This window comes from Sycon ciliatum, chromosome 8 (genome assembly GCF_964019385.1).
Source record: "Sycon ciliatum chromosome 8, ocSycCili1.1, whole genome shotgun sequence".
Classification (NCBI taxonomy): Eukaryota; Metazoa; Porifera; class Calcarea; order Leucosolenida; family Sycettidae; genus Sycon; species Sycon ciliatum.
The window spans coordinates 8476514-8494142 of record NC_088650.1 but is presented as its reverse complement, the minus strand read 5'-3'; the positions used below and the strand labels follow the sequence as shown (position 1 = coordinate 8494142).

The 17629-nt window shown below is 49.3% G+C and overlaps 2 protein-coding genes across 2 annotated transcripts; one reads left to right on the top strand and one right to left on the bottom strand.

Moving 5' to 3' along the window:
* Positions 1–2252: 2252 nt before the first annotated feature.
* LOC135823206 (probable 4-coumarate--CoA ligase 1) lies at positions 2253–14190 on the top strand. Its single transcript, XM_065336051.1, has 8 exons — positions 2253–2747; positions 4346–5274; positions 6293–6532; positions 6878–7054; positions 7306–7453; positions 12454–12632; positions 13125–13858; positions 14072–14190. The coding sequence occupies exons 2-7, from the start codon at positions 4381–4383 to the stop codon at positions 13224–13226; spliced, it is 1740 nt and encodes a 579-aa protein (XP_065192123.1). The 5' UTR covers positions 2253–2747; positions 4346–4380; the 3' UTR covers positions 13227–13858; positions 14072–14190.
* Positions 14191–14798: 608 nt separating this feature from the next.
* Positions 14799–17451, bottom strand: LOC135823203 (superoxide dismutase [Mn]-like). The gene is made up of 3 exons (XM_065336049.1): positions 16934–17451; positions 16466–16679; positions 14799–15722 (listed from the first exon to the last, which is right to left on the bottom strand). Exons 1-3 carry the CDS (start codon positions 17257–17259, stop codon positions 15309–15311), a joined length of 954 nt encoding a protein of 317 aa, XP_065192121.1. The 5' UTR covers positions 17260–17451; the 3' UTR covers positions 14799–15308.
* Positions 17452–17629: the final 178 nt, after the last annotated feature.

Below are 17629 nucleotides of genomic sequence, written 5' to 3'. Positions count from 1 at the left end.
TTGTGCGGTCATTGCATGCATGCAGTGCATAGCCATGGCGCCGAGACCTACACAATCCGACGCTTAAAGCAGCATACATTCTCTGCAGAAACGAGTACCGCAACACCATACGGAAAGCTCGACACTCGTATTTGTCTACACTGGGGACATCGAGGCTAAGCAAAGGCAGAGCAGGCGGCTACTCGTGGTGGAAAAGAGCAAAGAAGATATGCAACATTGGCAGTAAGCCGCGTGGAATACAACTTCTCGCGGATGATGACGGCACCACCCATCTAGCAAAGCCAAAGCTGAAATCCTTTGTGAATTCTTCAGGAAGCAATGCACCGCAAATTCCCCAAATCAGCAACCAGGTCGTTGTCCATCATCCAGCACCATTGATGACCAAGAGCCATTTTCGTTCACAAAAATCAAATCCACAGATGTCTATGAAGCTGCAAGAACATTGTCTGTGCACAAATCATCTGCTGACAGTTACCTATCAAATGCCGTCCTCAGCCGCTGTGCAGACATCCTGTGTGTACCTCTGGCTAAACTATTCAACTACAGTCTCGAGCAAGGCGAGTTCCCTTCCGCTTGGAAGATGGCCACGATTATCCCAGTGTACAAGGAGAAAGGTTGCCCAACTCACCCTACGAACTACCGCCCAATATCCCTCCTCCCCTGTATAGCAAAACTCTTCGAAAAAATAGTAGCGAAACAACTCCAGGCTAACCTAACAATAAAACAGAAGATATGCAGTCAACAATACGCATACGTGAAGGAGAAGTCTGCGACAGACCAGCTTATTATACTTACCCAGCAAATGGCCGACTACATTGATGAGCGTCTGAACTTCGACCTCGTCTCCCTAGATTTCTGCAAGGCATTTGACAGAGTAAGTCAGTAAGCCACTCAACTCTCCTCCGTCAAGTCAGCAAATTCTCTGACCATAAAGTCACTGCCTGGACTAAGAGTTATTTGCAGGATCGAAGCATAGCCGTGAAGATTGAGTCATGCATGTCAGTGCCCAAAGTCACCAACTGTGGTGTTCCCCAGGGATCGCATCTGTCTCCTCTACTGTTCGTGATCTACATTAATGACCTACCAGAAGCCATACATCATTCGCACACCTTCTTGTTTGCGGGTGATGTCACTCTACTTTTGCCGTACAAAGGCTCTCTGTCAAGTCCTTGTAATTGTATCCAAGCGGACATTCATGCATGTCAAAACTGGGCCAGGGAAAGAGGCGGAGAGTTTTCGCCCTCAAAAACTTCTGTTTTAAGCTTCCGTAAGAAGCCAGCGGCAGCATCATCACCAGCACCAACATCTGCCACCTACACTATGGAGGGTCTACCTCTTCCCAGTATTGACATCCTCAAACATCTTGGAGTTCGCTTCAGTGCAAACCTAAACTTCCGTCAACACTACCTTGACATCAGTCGCAAATTCAAGCAGAGAGTAAGCCTACTTTGTCACATGGCACATCGTCTTACACCGCAGGCCATGATGCTCCTCTACAAGTGCTATGTTAGACCTGTGATTGAGTATAGCGTCGTAGTGTAGTCCTTTCGTCTTCGTTCAAGCGACTTGACTGAGCTGGATAGAGTCCAGGCCAGGTTTGCAAGATCCTACCTTAGGAAACGCAAAGTCCAAATCGACTTTAATACACCCAAGCAGGATCTTAATAAAAAAGCTAACATTGAATCCCTTCTTTACCGCAGGCAGTTTTTAAGCTTGGTTACCATGCACAAATTTATTTTCAAGTATCGACGTTGCCTAGCTTCATTCCATTTCAATATCACGCAGAGTGCGAGACGCCCTAACAAAATTATTCTCCCTAAAGCAAAGACCACATCAAAATCGTTGTTTCTCTTCCAAACCTCCCTCTTATGGAACTGCCTCCCACCAAGACTAACTGCAGAACCATCCATTATTGTTTTCAAGAATGAGCTTCGCAAACTCACTTGCAAACATAGTGCTTCGCTCTCCGGTATGCCTACGCCATGTACATAACCCCCCGTGTGCTCCCCAATGCATTCACGCTGCACAACTTTTCACTACTTTCACTTTAGCTCATACGTGTACATGTACATCCTTCAAAGCGGTGAACCCCTTGATAGGCGACAAGCCTGGGTCATCCTAATAAAGATATTATTTATATTATCTATATATATATTCATGATAATCTGTATAACGACGGTAATGGTTTCTATTGTTCTGTAGTGACATGATTGTGGTCACGCGATGTCCGCTGTGCTTGTCCATTCCTAGCCCCCCTCCCCCATCCTACCTCTAGCCTAGATGCAGGACTGTGTAATTAGTTTGAGCCATGGATGTGTGACCCAAGCGGCCAAAGCAACAATGTCCTTGTTACAAAAGTACAAAAAAACGTCAGGTAGATTGTTCTACGAATACAAAGTAGTCTATACTGTACTAGCACAGCGGCTAGCAGAAAAGAAACTGTCAACTCTGCTGAAGGTGACGCTGCTAGCGTGCAGTGTACATGTAGCCAGATGTCTTCAACCTGAGGCCGGGTACAACTCGCTAAGTAAAGTCTTATGACTGAAATTGCATGACCAGCTGCACCACTGCATCTTTGGACCGTGTTCTACCACAAATTAATTTGTTCTCTCAGTCCACCATTGGTTCACGAGTCGGAATAATCAGTAGGCTACCGCGTCCCGGACTGCTGTCAGCGCGCTGGAGCTTGAACGTGCGCCGCTATTATACCGATGCATATTAGATTTCCATAGCTTGACATAATTGCAGTAAGTAACGTTTGTTGTCGGCTTTCACTTCTTTGGATTGTTTTGCGTACTCGTCCATGTGTTCACCTTGACTTCTCAGTTGCTCCCGTTTGCTGTTGGATGTTTCGCTCGCACACTCACAGAGTCTTGGAAAAACAAAATGAATGAATTTTCTTGTGGAATCTCCTCGATCCTATTTCTTCAAGAATCATGAATGCACATCGATTTTTTCATGCTGTAAACCTCGGTCTTGTGCCACTTAATTAGTTATAGAGGGGTCATGCATATGATAATGATACTGATAGTGATAAGTAAATTATCGTGTCCGTTCCCGAAGGGAACTCACGACGGCCGCTAACACCCGGTAAACCCTAGCGGCAGATGCAGCGCCTAACGGTGGGGGTGAGGGGATAAGTCTCACAACCACTGGCACAAGTGCCAAGAAAGACCCCATTAGCCGCATCCATGATAAGTGATACACATCCTAGTAAGTTTGTACAGTCGTGGCCGAAGAAATCCGACTACGAGTCAAAACGGTAACGCCGCGCTTCCATTTCATCGTGCACGGTCCGAACAGTACAGTCCATCCGAGGGTTACAGGGGTTGCGTGAGCCTTGTGCTGCTTTTGGCACACGGGTCTGATTTCTTTGGCCACGACTGTAGGTTCCTGCTTGAAGCGTGAATTTACTATCATATCGTTTAGATCTGTCTACCGCACCGCAGCGCACTCTTGGCTGACCCACACGTCTTGTCAACTGAGCGAGGATTTCCCCGCTGTCTAGACAGGCCGGAAAGGGAAATGTTATTCTGTGCTCAGAACTTACAAGCAAACAAAATGCACTTCGACCGGTTTCCGGTCACGTGATCGCTTCATATGGTCTCCCGTGAAAAGAGGTGAAATGTTTTCGTATCCTATAAGGGGTCGTCCATAAATATCGAAGTTTTTTTCACAAAACGAAATAATTTCGTTATGGGGTGGGAGGGGGTTGACCAATTTCGTTTCAGAAAACATTGTATCATGTACATGGCCGTTGTATATGCATGTATGTCAACATTTTTTACGTTCTGAGGGGGAGGGAGGGAGGGGTTGGGTCTAAACTAAAATAATTCGTTTGGTGAAAAAAGTTCGATATTTACGGACTAACTGACGTTCAAATTCGCGCCTGCTGTTGCGTTGATCTGTCAAATCAGCACCACTTGCCATAGCAACGCCCACACATTGCAGACACGTATCCGCATACTGGTAAGCCACTCTATACAAAGTAGATTGTAAGTCTACAAATTTTCGGCCCATTCAAATTTCGGCCTCCCTGTCTAAAACCCATTTCAGCCGCATCAAAATTTCGACCCGTACTGCTGCCCCCTGTATACACTGTCACACTGAACCTTGCGAAACAAAATTTCGGCCGCATCAAATTTTTTCGGCCAAACATGACCGGGCCGAAAATAGATATCCGCCGAATATTTGTTGACTTAGAGTACAATGATGTCATTCACTCCATAAAAACACTCACGATGAGGTCATCCACGTCATCTCTTTGGTACTAGTATGTGTCTTCGCGAGCACCCTGCTGACTTAAGGATCGTGTTACTGTGTGTGTTCCGGTGCCTGTTGTCAGTGCACCAGTTGACAACTTAGACTCCCACTGCCGTCATGCTTCGTACACTTCTAAGCCGTTCCCGTCATTCACGACTACCCAGGGGACCGCCGTCTGGCAGCACCTGCACCCGCGCCTGGCAACAGTGCAGACACGCTAGCGCCGAGACATGTCGTCATGACAACATAGTGCACTCCCCGTTCGCAGACATCGAGTTTCCGGCCGGCAACGTGACTCTACCAGAGTTTGTGTTCTCGGGTCCTCGGCGAAGCTACACAGCCATGGAGGATGCCACCACGGGCCTCAAGTACACCCTGGACCAAGTAGAAGAGAATTGTGCACGGTTCGGCGCTGGCCTCGTGGAGCATCTGGGCATGCAGCGCGGCGACGTGGTCACCGTCCTGTGCCCCAACCGGCCCGAGTACGCGCCGGCGTTCCTGGGCACCATGATGGCTGGTGGCGTGGTCAGCACGGCCAACACTGTGTACACGTCGCACGAGCTGCACAAGCAGCTCCACACCGCCGGTGCCAAGTATGTGTTCACCACCACTGAGCTATTCACAACAGTGGTGGAGCAAGCGATTATCAACACTGACGTCAAGGGCGTCATCCTATTGGACACTGATGGGACGCGGCCCTCCAGTATTGGCAACAACAACGTCACCGTTGCTCCATTTCAGCTGCTGTTGCAGTCCAGTGCTGGCCTCCTGCCTAGATTCACTGTGGATGCTGCTAAGGACACTGCCGTCATACCGTTCAGCAGTGGCACGACCGGCTTGCCCAAGGGAGTCATGCTCTCGCATCGCAATCTCATAGCCAACGTGCTGCAGATGGCCAACGAGCCAGAGCTGTTGTACTATCGGCAGTCCGACGACGAGTGTGTTCTGTGCGTCATGCCGTTCTACCACATTTACGGAATGGTCGTCCTGCTGGCCAGTGGTATCTACCAGGTGGGTGTTCAATGCAGCTGGTCGTTAGTGTAGTGTATAGTGTTTGTCACAACACTATCCCCCCCTCTCTCTCTCTTTCTCTCTCTCTCTCTCTCTCTCTCTCTCTCTCTCTCTCTCTCTCTCTCTCTCTCTCTCTCCGTATTGTCCATCTACCTAGTCTCACTTTTTTGTTTGTATTCTAAAGCGTACATGCTGTAGTGTCGTATTGTCTCTCTCCGTATTGTCTCTCTCTCTGTTGTCTTTCTTCGTAGTGTCTCTCTCTGTATTGTCACTCTATCTCTTATCTGTATTACTCAATCTCTCATCTGTATTATATATATATATGCGCATGCTCAATGTAAATAAATCAGTCCTTGCCTTGTGCCGCAATGGACCCCTGCGCGGCTTGCCGACCGAACGCAACATGGTGGCAGCTGTGATTTTTACGCCTGTAGGATTATGATCAGTTAGAAATCATTGAATTTTGGAGAGAACATGATTGGAAGCCTGTACCAGTCTTGGTGATCATTGATCATCACAGCACGTGAAGAAATGATCATGTTGGTCACGGCTAGTCCTGTATTGTAGTAGTACAGTGACCCTTAAATGTATACATTTGACTGTAAATTTAATACATGTAGTAATACTCTGGATATCATAATTTTAAATACTATGAGAAAAATGGGTACTTTTAGATGCTATATCAGTTCAGTCATTAGACCTTAGACCTTAGATGTACAGTACAGACATTTATGGTCCTTGGAGGTACGATTTACTACTGGAAGTAGTACTGAAGTTTCGCTGTAACAGCATGTTTGACTGGCTTCCATAACGGCCTGTCATGCATTCTGAAGCTTATATCCTCTTGCCCTCTTACCCTCTAACCCAGGATTTACTGGGTGCTAGCGGCCGCCGTGAGTTCCCTTGGAAGCGGACAAAATAGTTCACCTTAAAAACTGTTATGCCCTCTTATCATGCAAGCCATGATGTTTTGTTTGTTCCTAATGAACTTCCTACCTGCTCTGCACTGTTCCTGCAGCGATGTCGCCTAGTGACCGTACCAAAGTTCGATCCGAACACACTGCCGGGCATCATTAGCCGCGAGAAGGTGACACAGCTGTTCGTCGCGCCGCCGTTGATCCTGTTCTTGCTGAACGATCCGCGTGGCCAAGCCACCGACCTGTCCAGCGTTCACTACTCGTTCAGTGCAGCCGCTCCGCTGAGTAGCGGCGTGCAGGAAGAGCTGAGTAAACGCCTGCAGGGGAGACCAGTAGTGCAGGTGAGTGTGGGGTGATTGTTTAGGGGAAGGTTTATATGTGAAGTCTTAGGGGCGAAACAATCATACCGATTACTCGTCACATACCTTATTTCCCCGAATATAAGTCGCACCTTTGTACACTAAATTCCAAGGGTAAAAATGGGGTGTGACTTACAATCGAGCATGACTTACTCCTGAAGTCAATAATATCTAATCAATATGGCTAAAACCAGAAAATGGGGGTGCGACTTATAATTGCGTGCGACTTATATTCGGGGAAATATGGTACTCATCATAGTCGTGCTTGGTATTCGTTAGCAGTTGTGAGATGTGTATGTTTCTGTCTTTGTTTGTGTGTTTAAAAAGGGCTATGGTCTAACAGAGCTCAGTCCTGTCTGTCATATATCACCTCGAAGTAGCTACAAGCTGGGCTCAGTTGGTGTTCCGACACCGAGCACTGAGGTGAAAGTACAGAGCCTCGACGGGGAGTCACGCTCATTGCCTGCCTTTCAGGACGGCGAGGTCTGTGTCCGTGGGCCACAGGTAAGTGCTGCAGAGTTCAGAGATATTTGTTGATCTGGCTTGACATTCCCTGGTGCAATGGAGGAGGAAGTTTACTGGGGGTAGATGTGTGTGGGTGTATGTGCATGCGTGCGTGTGTTTGCATATATGGCTATGTCTGTGTGTGTCTATGTGCGGATGGGTAGGTGAGAGGGTAACATGTGATGCTGGGATTTTGATTCCGACCTTGATAGTGACTCGGCTCTGTTGTTGATCCCGTTTGCACGGTGCAGATCTTCCAAGGGTATTTGAACCGCCCAGAAGCCACGGCTGAGATGCTGGACTCGGAAGGCTGGCTGCATACGGGCGATATCGGACACTACGACGAAGATGGCCACTTCTTCATTGTCGACCGTCTCAAGGAGCTCATCAAGGTGAAAGGTGAGAGAGAGTCCTGTAAACCTGGAATCGTTTGCGCCAGTTTTAGTTCGCGAATTGCGATGACGGACCATTTGGCGCTGGCAAGTGTTTGCAATTGGAGTCAATTTGATGATTGACTCGAGTCTACAGTTTCGCGTATCGCGCCCACTCACTTTCGCATTTCATGCCCATCGCGAAAAATGCAAGCGTTTCAGGATCGCAACGGCTTCTGGGTTTACAGTAGCTGCTGGTCTGTGTTTGGACAGGTTTGCCTTGTAGAGCACGTACAGGACTGGAGAACAGGTTGTTGGATGCAACAGGGAGTCTAGGTCCAGTATGAAGTAGGTCCTACAGATGTGCCACGTGCAGGTTTCCTAGACCGGCCATTACGCACACAAACTCGCTGCCTGTCGGCCATTACGCACACAGCCTCGCTGCCTGTTTTAGTTTGTTGTATTTGGTGCAGCTCTGGCTCTGGCTGTGCGAAAGAGCGTAGTCAGAGCAGAGAGCAAGCACAAGGTCGGGAAGAGGGTAACATGTCCAGGTTGGGGGAAGAGAGCAAATGTCCAGATTGGGGGAAGAGGGCAATTGTCCAGGTTGGGGAAGAGGGCAAATGTCCAGATTGGGGAAGAGGGCAAGAGTCCAGGCTGGGGGAAGAGGGCAATTGTCCAGGTTGGGAGAAGAGGGCAAATGTCCAGGTTGTGGGAAGAGGGCAAATGTCCAGGTTGGGGGAAGAGGGCAATTGTCCAGGTTGGGGGAAGAGGGCAAATGTCCAGGTTGGGGGAAGAGGGCACATGTCCAGGTTGGGGGAAGAGGACAAATGTCAAGGTTGGGGGAAGAGGGCAGGTGACCGGATTAGGGAAGAGGGCAATTGTCCAGGTTGGGGGAAGAGGGCAAATGTCCAGGTTGAGAGAAGAGGACAAATGTCCAGGTTGGGGGAAGAGGGCATGTGTCCAGGTTGGGGAAGAGGGCGAATGTCCAGGTGGGAGAAGAGTGCAAATGTCCAGGTTGGGGGAAGAGGGCAAATGTCCAGGTTGGGGGAAGAGAGCAAGTGTCCAGGTTGGGGGAAGAGGGCAAATGTCCAGGTTGGGGAAGAGGGCAAATGTCCAGGTTGGGAGGAAGAGGGCAAATGCCCAGGTCGCGGGAAGAGGCCAAGTGTTCAAGTTGAGGGAAGAGGGCATGTGTCCAGGTTGTGGGGAAGAGGGCACATGTCCAAGTTGTGGAAAGAGGGAAAATGTCCAGGTTGGGGGGAAGAGGGCAAATGTCCAGATTGGGGAAGAGGGCAAGAGTCCAGGCTGGGGGAAGAGGGCAATTGTCCAGGTTGGGGGAAGAGGGCAAATGTCCAGGTTGTGGGAAGAGGGCAAATGTCCAGGTTGGGGGAAGAGGGCAATTGTCCAGGTTGGGGAAGAGGGCAAGTGTCCAGGTTGGGGGAAGAGGGCACATGTCCAGGTTGGTGGAAGAGGGCAAATGTCCAGGTTGGGGAAGAGGGCAGGTGACCGGATTAGGGAAGAGGGCAATTGTCCAGGTTGGGGGAAGAGGGCAAATGTCCAGGTTGGGGGAAGAGGGCAATTGTCCAGGTTGGGGGAAGAGGGCAATTGTCCAGGTTGGGGAAGAGGGCAAGTGTCCAGGTCGGGGGAAGAGGGCAAGTGTCCCGGTTGGGGGAAGAGGGCTAGTGCCCAGGTTGGGGGAAGAGGGCAGGTGTCCAGGTTCAGGGGCGTCACACACGGTACGACCACTACGACCATGGTCGTACCACTTTTCGTCCAGGATGGTCCACCCAATTCATCCGAAAAAGCAATAAAAAAATTCAAGGACTCTTCGGACTTGTACAAAACATCGCAACTGTTACTTTCATTGCAAGGAGCATACAGACTTGATGCCTAGCACTAGCAGCTAGCTATTGCCCAAGACTCCAGGCGGCTATCCAATACGATAGGCGGTTGGAGTCACGGGTAGAGACAACCAGACGATGGATTCCTCACGGACGCATTCACTGCAAACTTGACGGAAACAGAGCTGAGCTGGCGGCGATCACTGGGTCCAGAACTAAAATTTTCCAAGATCTACCATGTTACAATGGTGATCAGCACGTCAAGAGACACTACATGTATGTCACTTGTCAGCTACAACAATCATAATTATATTCTTTCCACAACGACACCTACCTAGTACCTCTGGCTCCTGACGATCTACTGCAAGCGGATTCGAAAATGCATTACACCCGCGAACGCAGCGCTTGTCAACAGAAAAGGGAAGCGCTTCATTCTCCGAAGCTGAAAAGTGTTTGGACTGCTGCTCCACGGCGGCAGAATATTCTGCAGCTGTTCACCGACACGACCCGCGCCCGCTTCACCTATATTATAACGATTTACGATCGTTTCGTTCCCCGAGTTTTCTGGTAGCAGCAACAAGAATTGCGTCCGCGACGAAAGTCTCTCGCAAACTAAAGTCCTGTTGCCACGATGACAGAGAAGATTCCGCAAGCGCTTTCTTCTGCTTCCAGTGTTGTAGCTCTCCGGTCCACTGGCAGATCTTTCAATCCCACAGAACGAAAAAAAGGATCTTCTTCTCTCTCTAAAAACAAATAAAATTACTTCGCGACTGTCCAGGCGCTAGGCCGCGGCCGTGTACATAGTGCACGCGACGCGGCAGATTTTTGGCAGTTTTGCTAGAACGCGCAGCACGCTTGTACTTCGGATTTTGCGATTTTTTCGAGGGCAATGGCCCTGATCAGCTGAATCATTGAATGGGTTCCTTTTGCCTTGCTACCTACGATGTACAGAAATACCAAAAAATCCATGAGAAGTTTGTTTTTGGAGCTGGAGTGGGGTTGTCTAATAAGTGCTAGGGAACCCTCCTTTGCGGCTGTAGAGTGCTAAAACGTGGCCTGTTAGCCGAAAAACCCGTATTTTTTCTCCGGGGGACACCCCCGACCCCCGGTCGTACCACTCCCAGCCACCCTGTGACGCCCCTGAGGTTGGTGGAAGAGGGCAAGTTTCCAGGTTGGGGGAAGACTTGAAGAGGGCACATGTCCAGCTTGGGGAAAGAGGGCAAATGTCCAGGTTGGGAGGAAGAGGGCAAATGCCCAGGTCGCGGGAAGAGGCCAAGTGTTCAAGTTGAGGGAAGAGGGCATGTGTCCAGGTTGGGGGAAGAGGGCACATGTCCAAGTTGTGAAAAGAGGGAAAATGTCCAGGTTGGGGGGAAGAGGGCAAATGTCCAGGTAGGGGGAAGAGGGCAAATGACCAGATTGGGGAAGAGGGCAAATGTCCAGGTTTGGTTTGGTTTTTATTATTTCAGTTCGTTGCCTCAACAGTACAAAGTACAAATATCAAGAGGGACGAACGAAAAGAGAAAATAAAACAGAGCAGTAGGGCTGAAAGGAATATTCGAATTATTCGAATATTCGAAATGTGCAGATCGGAAAAAGAATATTCTTCGTTAGAGTAGAATAAGAATGTTCGTAAATGTACAGAAACTCGCCTTTTTGATATCGAACAGGTTTATTTGGTGCAGACAGTGGATGAGATTGCCACCTTCCATGTGTTGTCATCAGCAAGACAAATGATAACATTGTCCTTTTCAAATGTCCCTCCTGTAATTGGGGTATACACCAGTTGATGTCTATGGTTACCATGGATACAACTAGGTATCCATGGATATTGTATTATTATTTATTATTACTTGCATGTACGCGTTGGAGTCAACCATGCAAGCATGATCCACAACTTCGCTTATGCTGGATATTGTATGGTTTAGAATATTCGGAATATTCTTCGTTTCACATGTATTCGGAAAAGAATATTCGTTCGCTTCATTGAGCATTCGTTTCAGCCCTACCTGAGAGCAGAGAGGAAGATGCAACTGAAAGGAAAGAAAAACGGAGGGAAACGGAGAAGGAATGTGGACTGGGCGGATTCATGAGGGGGAAGAGGGCAAATATTCCGTTGGGGGAAGATGGCAAGTGTCCAGGTTGGGCGAAGAGGGCAAATGTCCAGGTTGGGGAAGAGGGCAAGTGTCCAGGTTGGGGAAAGAAGGCATGTGTCCAGGTTGGGGGAAGTGGGCATGTGTTCAGGTTGGGGGAAGAGGGCAAATGACCAGATTGGGGAAGAGGGCAAGTGCCCAGGTCGGGGGAAGAGGGGAAATGTCCAGGTTGGGGAAGAGGGCAAGTGTTCAGGTTGGGGGAAGAGGGCAAGTGCCCAGGTTGGGGGACGAGGGCAAATGTCCAGGTTGGGGGAAGAGGGCAATTGTCCAGGTTGGGGGAAGAGGGCAAGTGTCCAGGTTGGGGGAAGAGGCCAAGTGTTCAGGTTGAGGGAAGAGGGCATGTGTCCAGGTTGGGGGAAGAGGGTAAATGTCCAGGTTGGGGAAGAGTCCAGGTTGGGGGAAGAGGGCAAGTGTCCAGGTTGGGAGAAGAAAGCATGTGTCACTGTCGGGGGAAGAAGGCATGTGTCCCAGTTGGGGGAAGAGGGCAAATGTCCAGGTTGGGGGAAGAAGGCATGTGTCCAGGTTGAGGGAAGAGGGCATGTGTTCAGGTTGGCGAAGCGGGCAAACGTCCAGGTTGGGGAAGAGGGCAAATGTCTAGGTTGGGGAAGAGGGCAAGTGTCCAGGTTGGGGAAGAGGGCAAGTGTCCAGGTTGGGGGGAGAGGGAAAATGTCCAGGTTGGGGGAAAAGGTCAAATGTCCAGGTTGGGGGAAGAGGGCAAGTGTCCAGGTTGGTGGAAGAGGGCAAGTGTCCAGGTTGGGACTGTACACAGAGTGTAATCAGAGCAGAGGGCAAGTGCCTAGGCCATGGTACATTGGTCTATAAAATCATCTGCTGGGGGATATTGTCCCACAGAAGCAGAACGGTGGTTCTTGATTTGCCCGGGTACACGGATCCATGGGTTGTTTTTAAATTGTTTTATTCATCTGCATATTAGCCTGAAGTCTTCACTGGTTATGGGTATATTTTGCACCAGAGAACAAGAGTGATCAACGGTGTAAGATAGTGTCTTCTTGGAACCGTTTTCTCTGTTCCGCTACCAGGATTCCAGGTTGCCCCGGCTGAGCTGGAAGCCGAACTTCTCCACCATCCTGATGTCACGGACGCTGCCGTTATTGGTGTACCGCACGAGAGGCTTGGCGAGGCACCTCGTGCGTACGTGGTCCGACGACCCGGCTCGGATCTGACGGAGAGTGAACTGTCGGATTTCATATCGTCTCGGGTATGTCCGTCTAGTAGAGATAAATGATGCGGAGTGCACAGTCACCAGTAGACGTTATACCAACAGCCTTTGTATATGCGCGTGTTATTGTTTTTGGCTTGCATATCAAGGCTAAAGTTGGACATGCTTGAGAAACGTCCAAAAGCTTCATATGGGTTTTGACGCAAAGTGAACAGAACCTGTGTGTGTGTGTGTGTGTGTGTGTGTGTGTGTGTGTGTGTGCGTGTGTGTGCGCGTGTGCGTTCGAGTGTGTGTGTGTGTGTGTGTGTGTGTGTGTGTGTGTGTGTGTGTGTGTGTGTGTGTGTGTGTGTGTGTGTGTGTGTGTGTGTGTGTGTGTGTGTGTGTGTGTGTGTGTGTGTGTGTGTGTGTGTGCATTCACAACCAACAGCCTTGGCAACCTGCCACAATATTTGCAGACCATGCTGATTTACACGATAGTACAATCATATTCTATGTTCTGGCCTGCTGTCTTGATTTCTTCCATCGATCCAGCTGGCAGCCTACAAGAAACTAGTGGGTGGCGTCGAGTTTGTGGACGAACTACCGAAGTCTCCATCGGGAAAGATCCTGCGGCGTATACTCCGTGAGAAGTGAAAGCACCTTGTGCACAATCGGCGATCACCTCGACTCATATAGCGCAGAGCTGTGCTTCTTATCTGCAACACCATGAGAAGATGGAGGCAGGGCAGGTGCGTAGAGCAGCCTCGTGTCACTGACAGCTCTATTTCGCGGACGCAGCCGAAAGTGGCTGCATAAGTACTCCGTGCTTGGATGCAGCAATTCTATTTTTGTAGTGAAAAAGACTGGGAGCAACAAAAAGGTGACATTGGCTGTATCGCTTTCATGCACACGCTTCTACTAGGATTTCTATTTAATAAGATTTTCGGCAGCTGTCTGAACAACCCTTGACTATTTGTGTGTGTGTGTGTGTGTGTGTGTGTGTGTGTGTGTGTGTGTATGTGTGTGTGTGTATGTGTGTGTGTGTGTGTGTGTGTGTTTGTGTGTGTGTGTACATGTGTAGTGTTCGAGTATGTCAAAGCAACAATAACGACGATAGGGCGTATTGCTCAGAATATCTACCTTTCAAATTTAGTGGCTCACACCGGATAACTAGGCCAAATTTTCTCTTTCGATTGTTCTTTTTCGTAGAACGACGTTCATGATTTGAAAATTTTGAATTTGTAATAATAATTATTATTATACTTGCTGTGTACTTCACTGACTAGGTACAGTCAACTTCGCTAATAACGACTGCGGATATAACGACAATTCGCGAATAACGACATAATTTTCATGCCCGGAGCAAAGTCCCATCCAACTGTGACACATGTAATGAGACTTCGGATATAACGACACTTCGCGAATAACGACACTTTTCTGATGCCCCGCCGAGTGTCGTTATAAGCGAAGTTGACTGTACTTCTGTTCAGCTGACATAGGTACTTCTGTTCAGCTGACATAGGCAGGCGGTACCCGCGGTGTACAAACCATATACAGTACACCACAGCTAATTATATCCCACCCTACTTTATAGTATACCGTTCTTCCTTGTATGACATTTGCACTTTGTTTGAGTGTATTGCGTTACAGTCAGACCTCGCTTATCCGGTCCTCTTTTATCCGGATCCCTCGCCATCCGGAAGAAACTCGTTGGTTAACGATTTACAGCATATTCCATGCATACATACAGTATGTGTGTTCGATTATCCGGTTCCCTCGCCTATCTGGATATTTTGTGGAAAACGGATGTGTGCGCGGGGTTAAGCGAGGTCTGACTGTACATGCGCCTGTGTATCAATGGTACTGGTCAGTACAGAATGTACCGTAATTACTGACCTGGGCGTAGCACAGACGGCAATCCACCCGGCTGTTCTCGAGGACCACTGCACGTACATCCACAACCAGGCCGGGATGTTATTTCCAGTCAAATGACCCTGGATAAGAAGACCACCTGAGTAGAAAGTATTGTGGGCGTTCTAATTACGTCATCGATGACGTCATTGAATTAGAACGCCCATAATACTTTCTACTCACCTGTACACGGGGACCGCATCTGTAAGGTATCTTATGCAATTATGGGCGTTCTAGTATTCCGTCATCGATGACGTCATTGAATTAGAACGCCCATAATACTTTCTACTCACCTGTACACGGACAGGGACCACATCCATCTGTAAGGTATCTTATGCAATTGGCCAAGGCATGTTTCACTGGAACAGCACACTATTCGTGCCCAAACTTTGATCAAGATGGTATAATATTATGTTATGTAGAACTGAATCATTGAGATTTCGAAAGAATTTTATCATTTTGATTGACCAAATGCATTTAAAACAATGCGATGACATCTAAACACACAGATGTGTTATCTTGTCCTGTGGTGCAGTATATCCACTCCATACTAGATCAATCTCCACAGCAGATGAAGCTTTTTCCCCTTTATCTCAAGGACAACCATGTGCCGAACACGAGCACGACAGGCAAGAAGCAAACTCGGAGGCACAATAGCAGGTGATTGTTGGCACACACAGTATCAGGGCTGCAGCAATTACACACCCTCTACTGTGCATGCCTCTTGTCGGTCCAACATGCTTGCATGGCTTTCCTTGACCGTGACATCAGGGGCATTGTCTTCACTTGCAGGCGTGCCATAGCCAGGCCGGCTCACAATGCCGGTCATAACTCATCACGGGTCTCCGGCGTATCATCCGGCGGCGTTGTGCCCACCTGTTCCTCGACACTGCTAGCAGTACTGTCTGCAGGTTCCGTCTCGATCCAGGCATCGAGTAGCAGACCGACACGCTCCCAGCTGACCAGCTGCCACCAGGTGGCGATGTAGTCGACGCGCTTGTTCTGGTACTGCAGGTAGTACGCATGCTCCCACAGGTCGATTCCCAGCACCGGCCGAAACCCGCCGCTCAGCGGACTGTCCTGGTTGGCATTCTCCGTGATGGTCAGCCGCCGAACACCCGCCACATTCTCTAAGCACAGCCACACGTACCCGGATCCAAACAGCTTGGCTGCCGCTCCGGAAAACTGCTCTTTCATGGCATCGGTCGAACCAAAAGACTCCGTGATCAAATCCAGAATCTGCAGGCAATGGCGTGCAGGAAAAGGAACAGTTGCACAAGCAAGGTCACAGAATAAATCTGTGTCGTTCATATCCGATATGAACAATACAAAACAGGACACGGCCACAGGCGCAACATATTTACTTGAAGTACATGTGTGTATGGTGCAGTGCAGTGCAACGATACTGCATGCGCGAGTGGTATCCGAGCCCGCTCCTGAGCTGCACCGGCATAAATAGTGAGGAGAGAGCTGGCAACTTTAACACCACTCCAGGCCACTATCGTACTCCGGCGTACCAGTCAATTTTGAACAAATTTAGGCCAAAACTCATGTTAATACATTTAGCTACGGTATACCTGTCCTAGGTTTGAGAGCCTGGCCAAACTTCTAACTCCTACAAGTAGTCCAATTGCTTTTCTAACCGCCACTGTGGCAAGGAAGTGCGGGTAATACAATGCGGGTGTACAGATCGAGCAGAACTGTACATTACTGCACGTACAGTTCTGCTCGATGAAGTCCGATAGCGCGAGTCCTGTGAGTTTGCGCCCTGTGTCACTGCCCACATCACATCCCAATGTTTGCAGGTCTAGGGCTGCAGGGCGCCCGGGCCGCCGGCGTGACATTGACTCGCGTGATCAGATTTCATCCAGAGCAGCCCCGTGACTGCACCAATATACATGTACTCTATATTCAAGACACCAGAACGTCAGGGTGGCAGTTTCGGATCGGAATGCGTCGTTGGGTATCACAATGCATCTAACCTTTCCGCTTGGGCCTTGATCCGCTACCTCCACAGACTGATCCAATGGTCCCATCACGAAGAACGTGAAGGCGTGATTGACGAAGCCACCCGCCTGGTTGCGAAACGCATCACGCACATCTTCCGGCAGCGCATCCAGGTTCATGAGCTGCTGCAACGGGTTACTCGCCACAACAGCATCGGCACTCGGCATCCGACTGAGGATGGAGTTCATCCTGCAACATGAACAGTCGACGGAAGACACGACTGTGCGGGTGCACGTGTGCACACAGCGCAATGTGCCATGCGCCAGTGAGGTAACGTGTATGCGCTCGTATGTGTGTACGCCCGTATGTGTGCTCTCAGAGCGGGATGTGCGCACGCACACACACACACGCGTGCGCGCGCGCGCACACACACACACACACTCACTGCGTGTGCGTGGGACTGCACCTCCATATTCATGTATTGGGTGCATGCGTGCACTTACTTTTTCGTGTAGGCCGCGTGGTGTCCGGTGTGGTGTACCCGCACAGTGCGCTCGCTCATGTACGGTTCCAGCGCCTCGTAGCTGTACATGAGGCGTGGCAGCTCATAGGAACCGTTCTCTAGCCGTATGTCAAGCAGCTCGAGCAAACGAACACTGACTGCTGGCAGCCACGCCGGTGGATTACTCGCTGCCTCGATCTCTCCTGAACTGGCATCAGCGTGGTCGTCGATGTCCTCTGCAGCTAGTACGAACAATCGGACTGGCGATAAGGCGAACACGCACACCAGCAGTTGCAGGCACGCTGCAACACTGCAGATGTGATTCATTCTCCCGTTGTATGCAGGGAACTCCGCCAGAGCTAGGAAAGCCCAGGTTTGTAAACGCGTTCAAAGCCAGCGAGGAGAAATGAGGAACTATTACTTCGAGGCTTTCAGCTAAAGTAACCTGTAACTTCCTGTCATGTCATCAATCTAGTCAATGATAAAACTTCTCAGTTTCTTTCGTGCTCTTTCGCCAGTTTCGGAAACTAATAATTTCTGGAAAAGAATATCAGCTGCTGTACTCGTACGTACCAAGACTGCAGAGTACATACACCTACTAAGTACAGTGTCTATACTTGATATATGCACTAGCTAGGCTAGCGCTAGTGCAAACAAAAAAACCGTACTGTGAGTATGTCATGTCACGCGTTAGCGA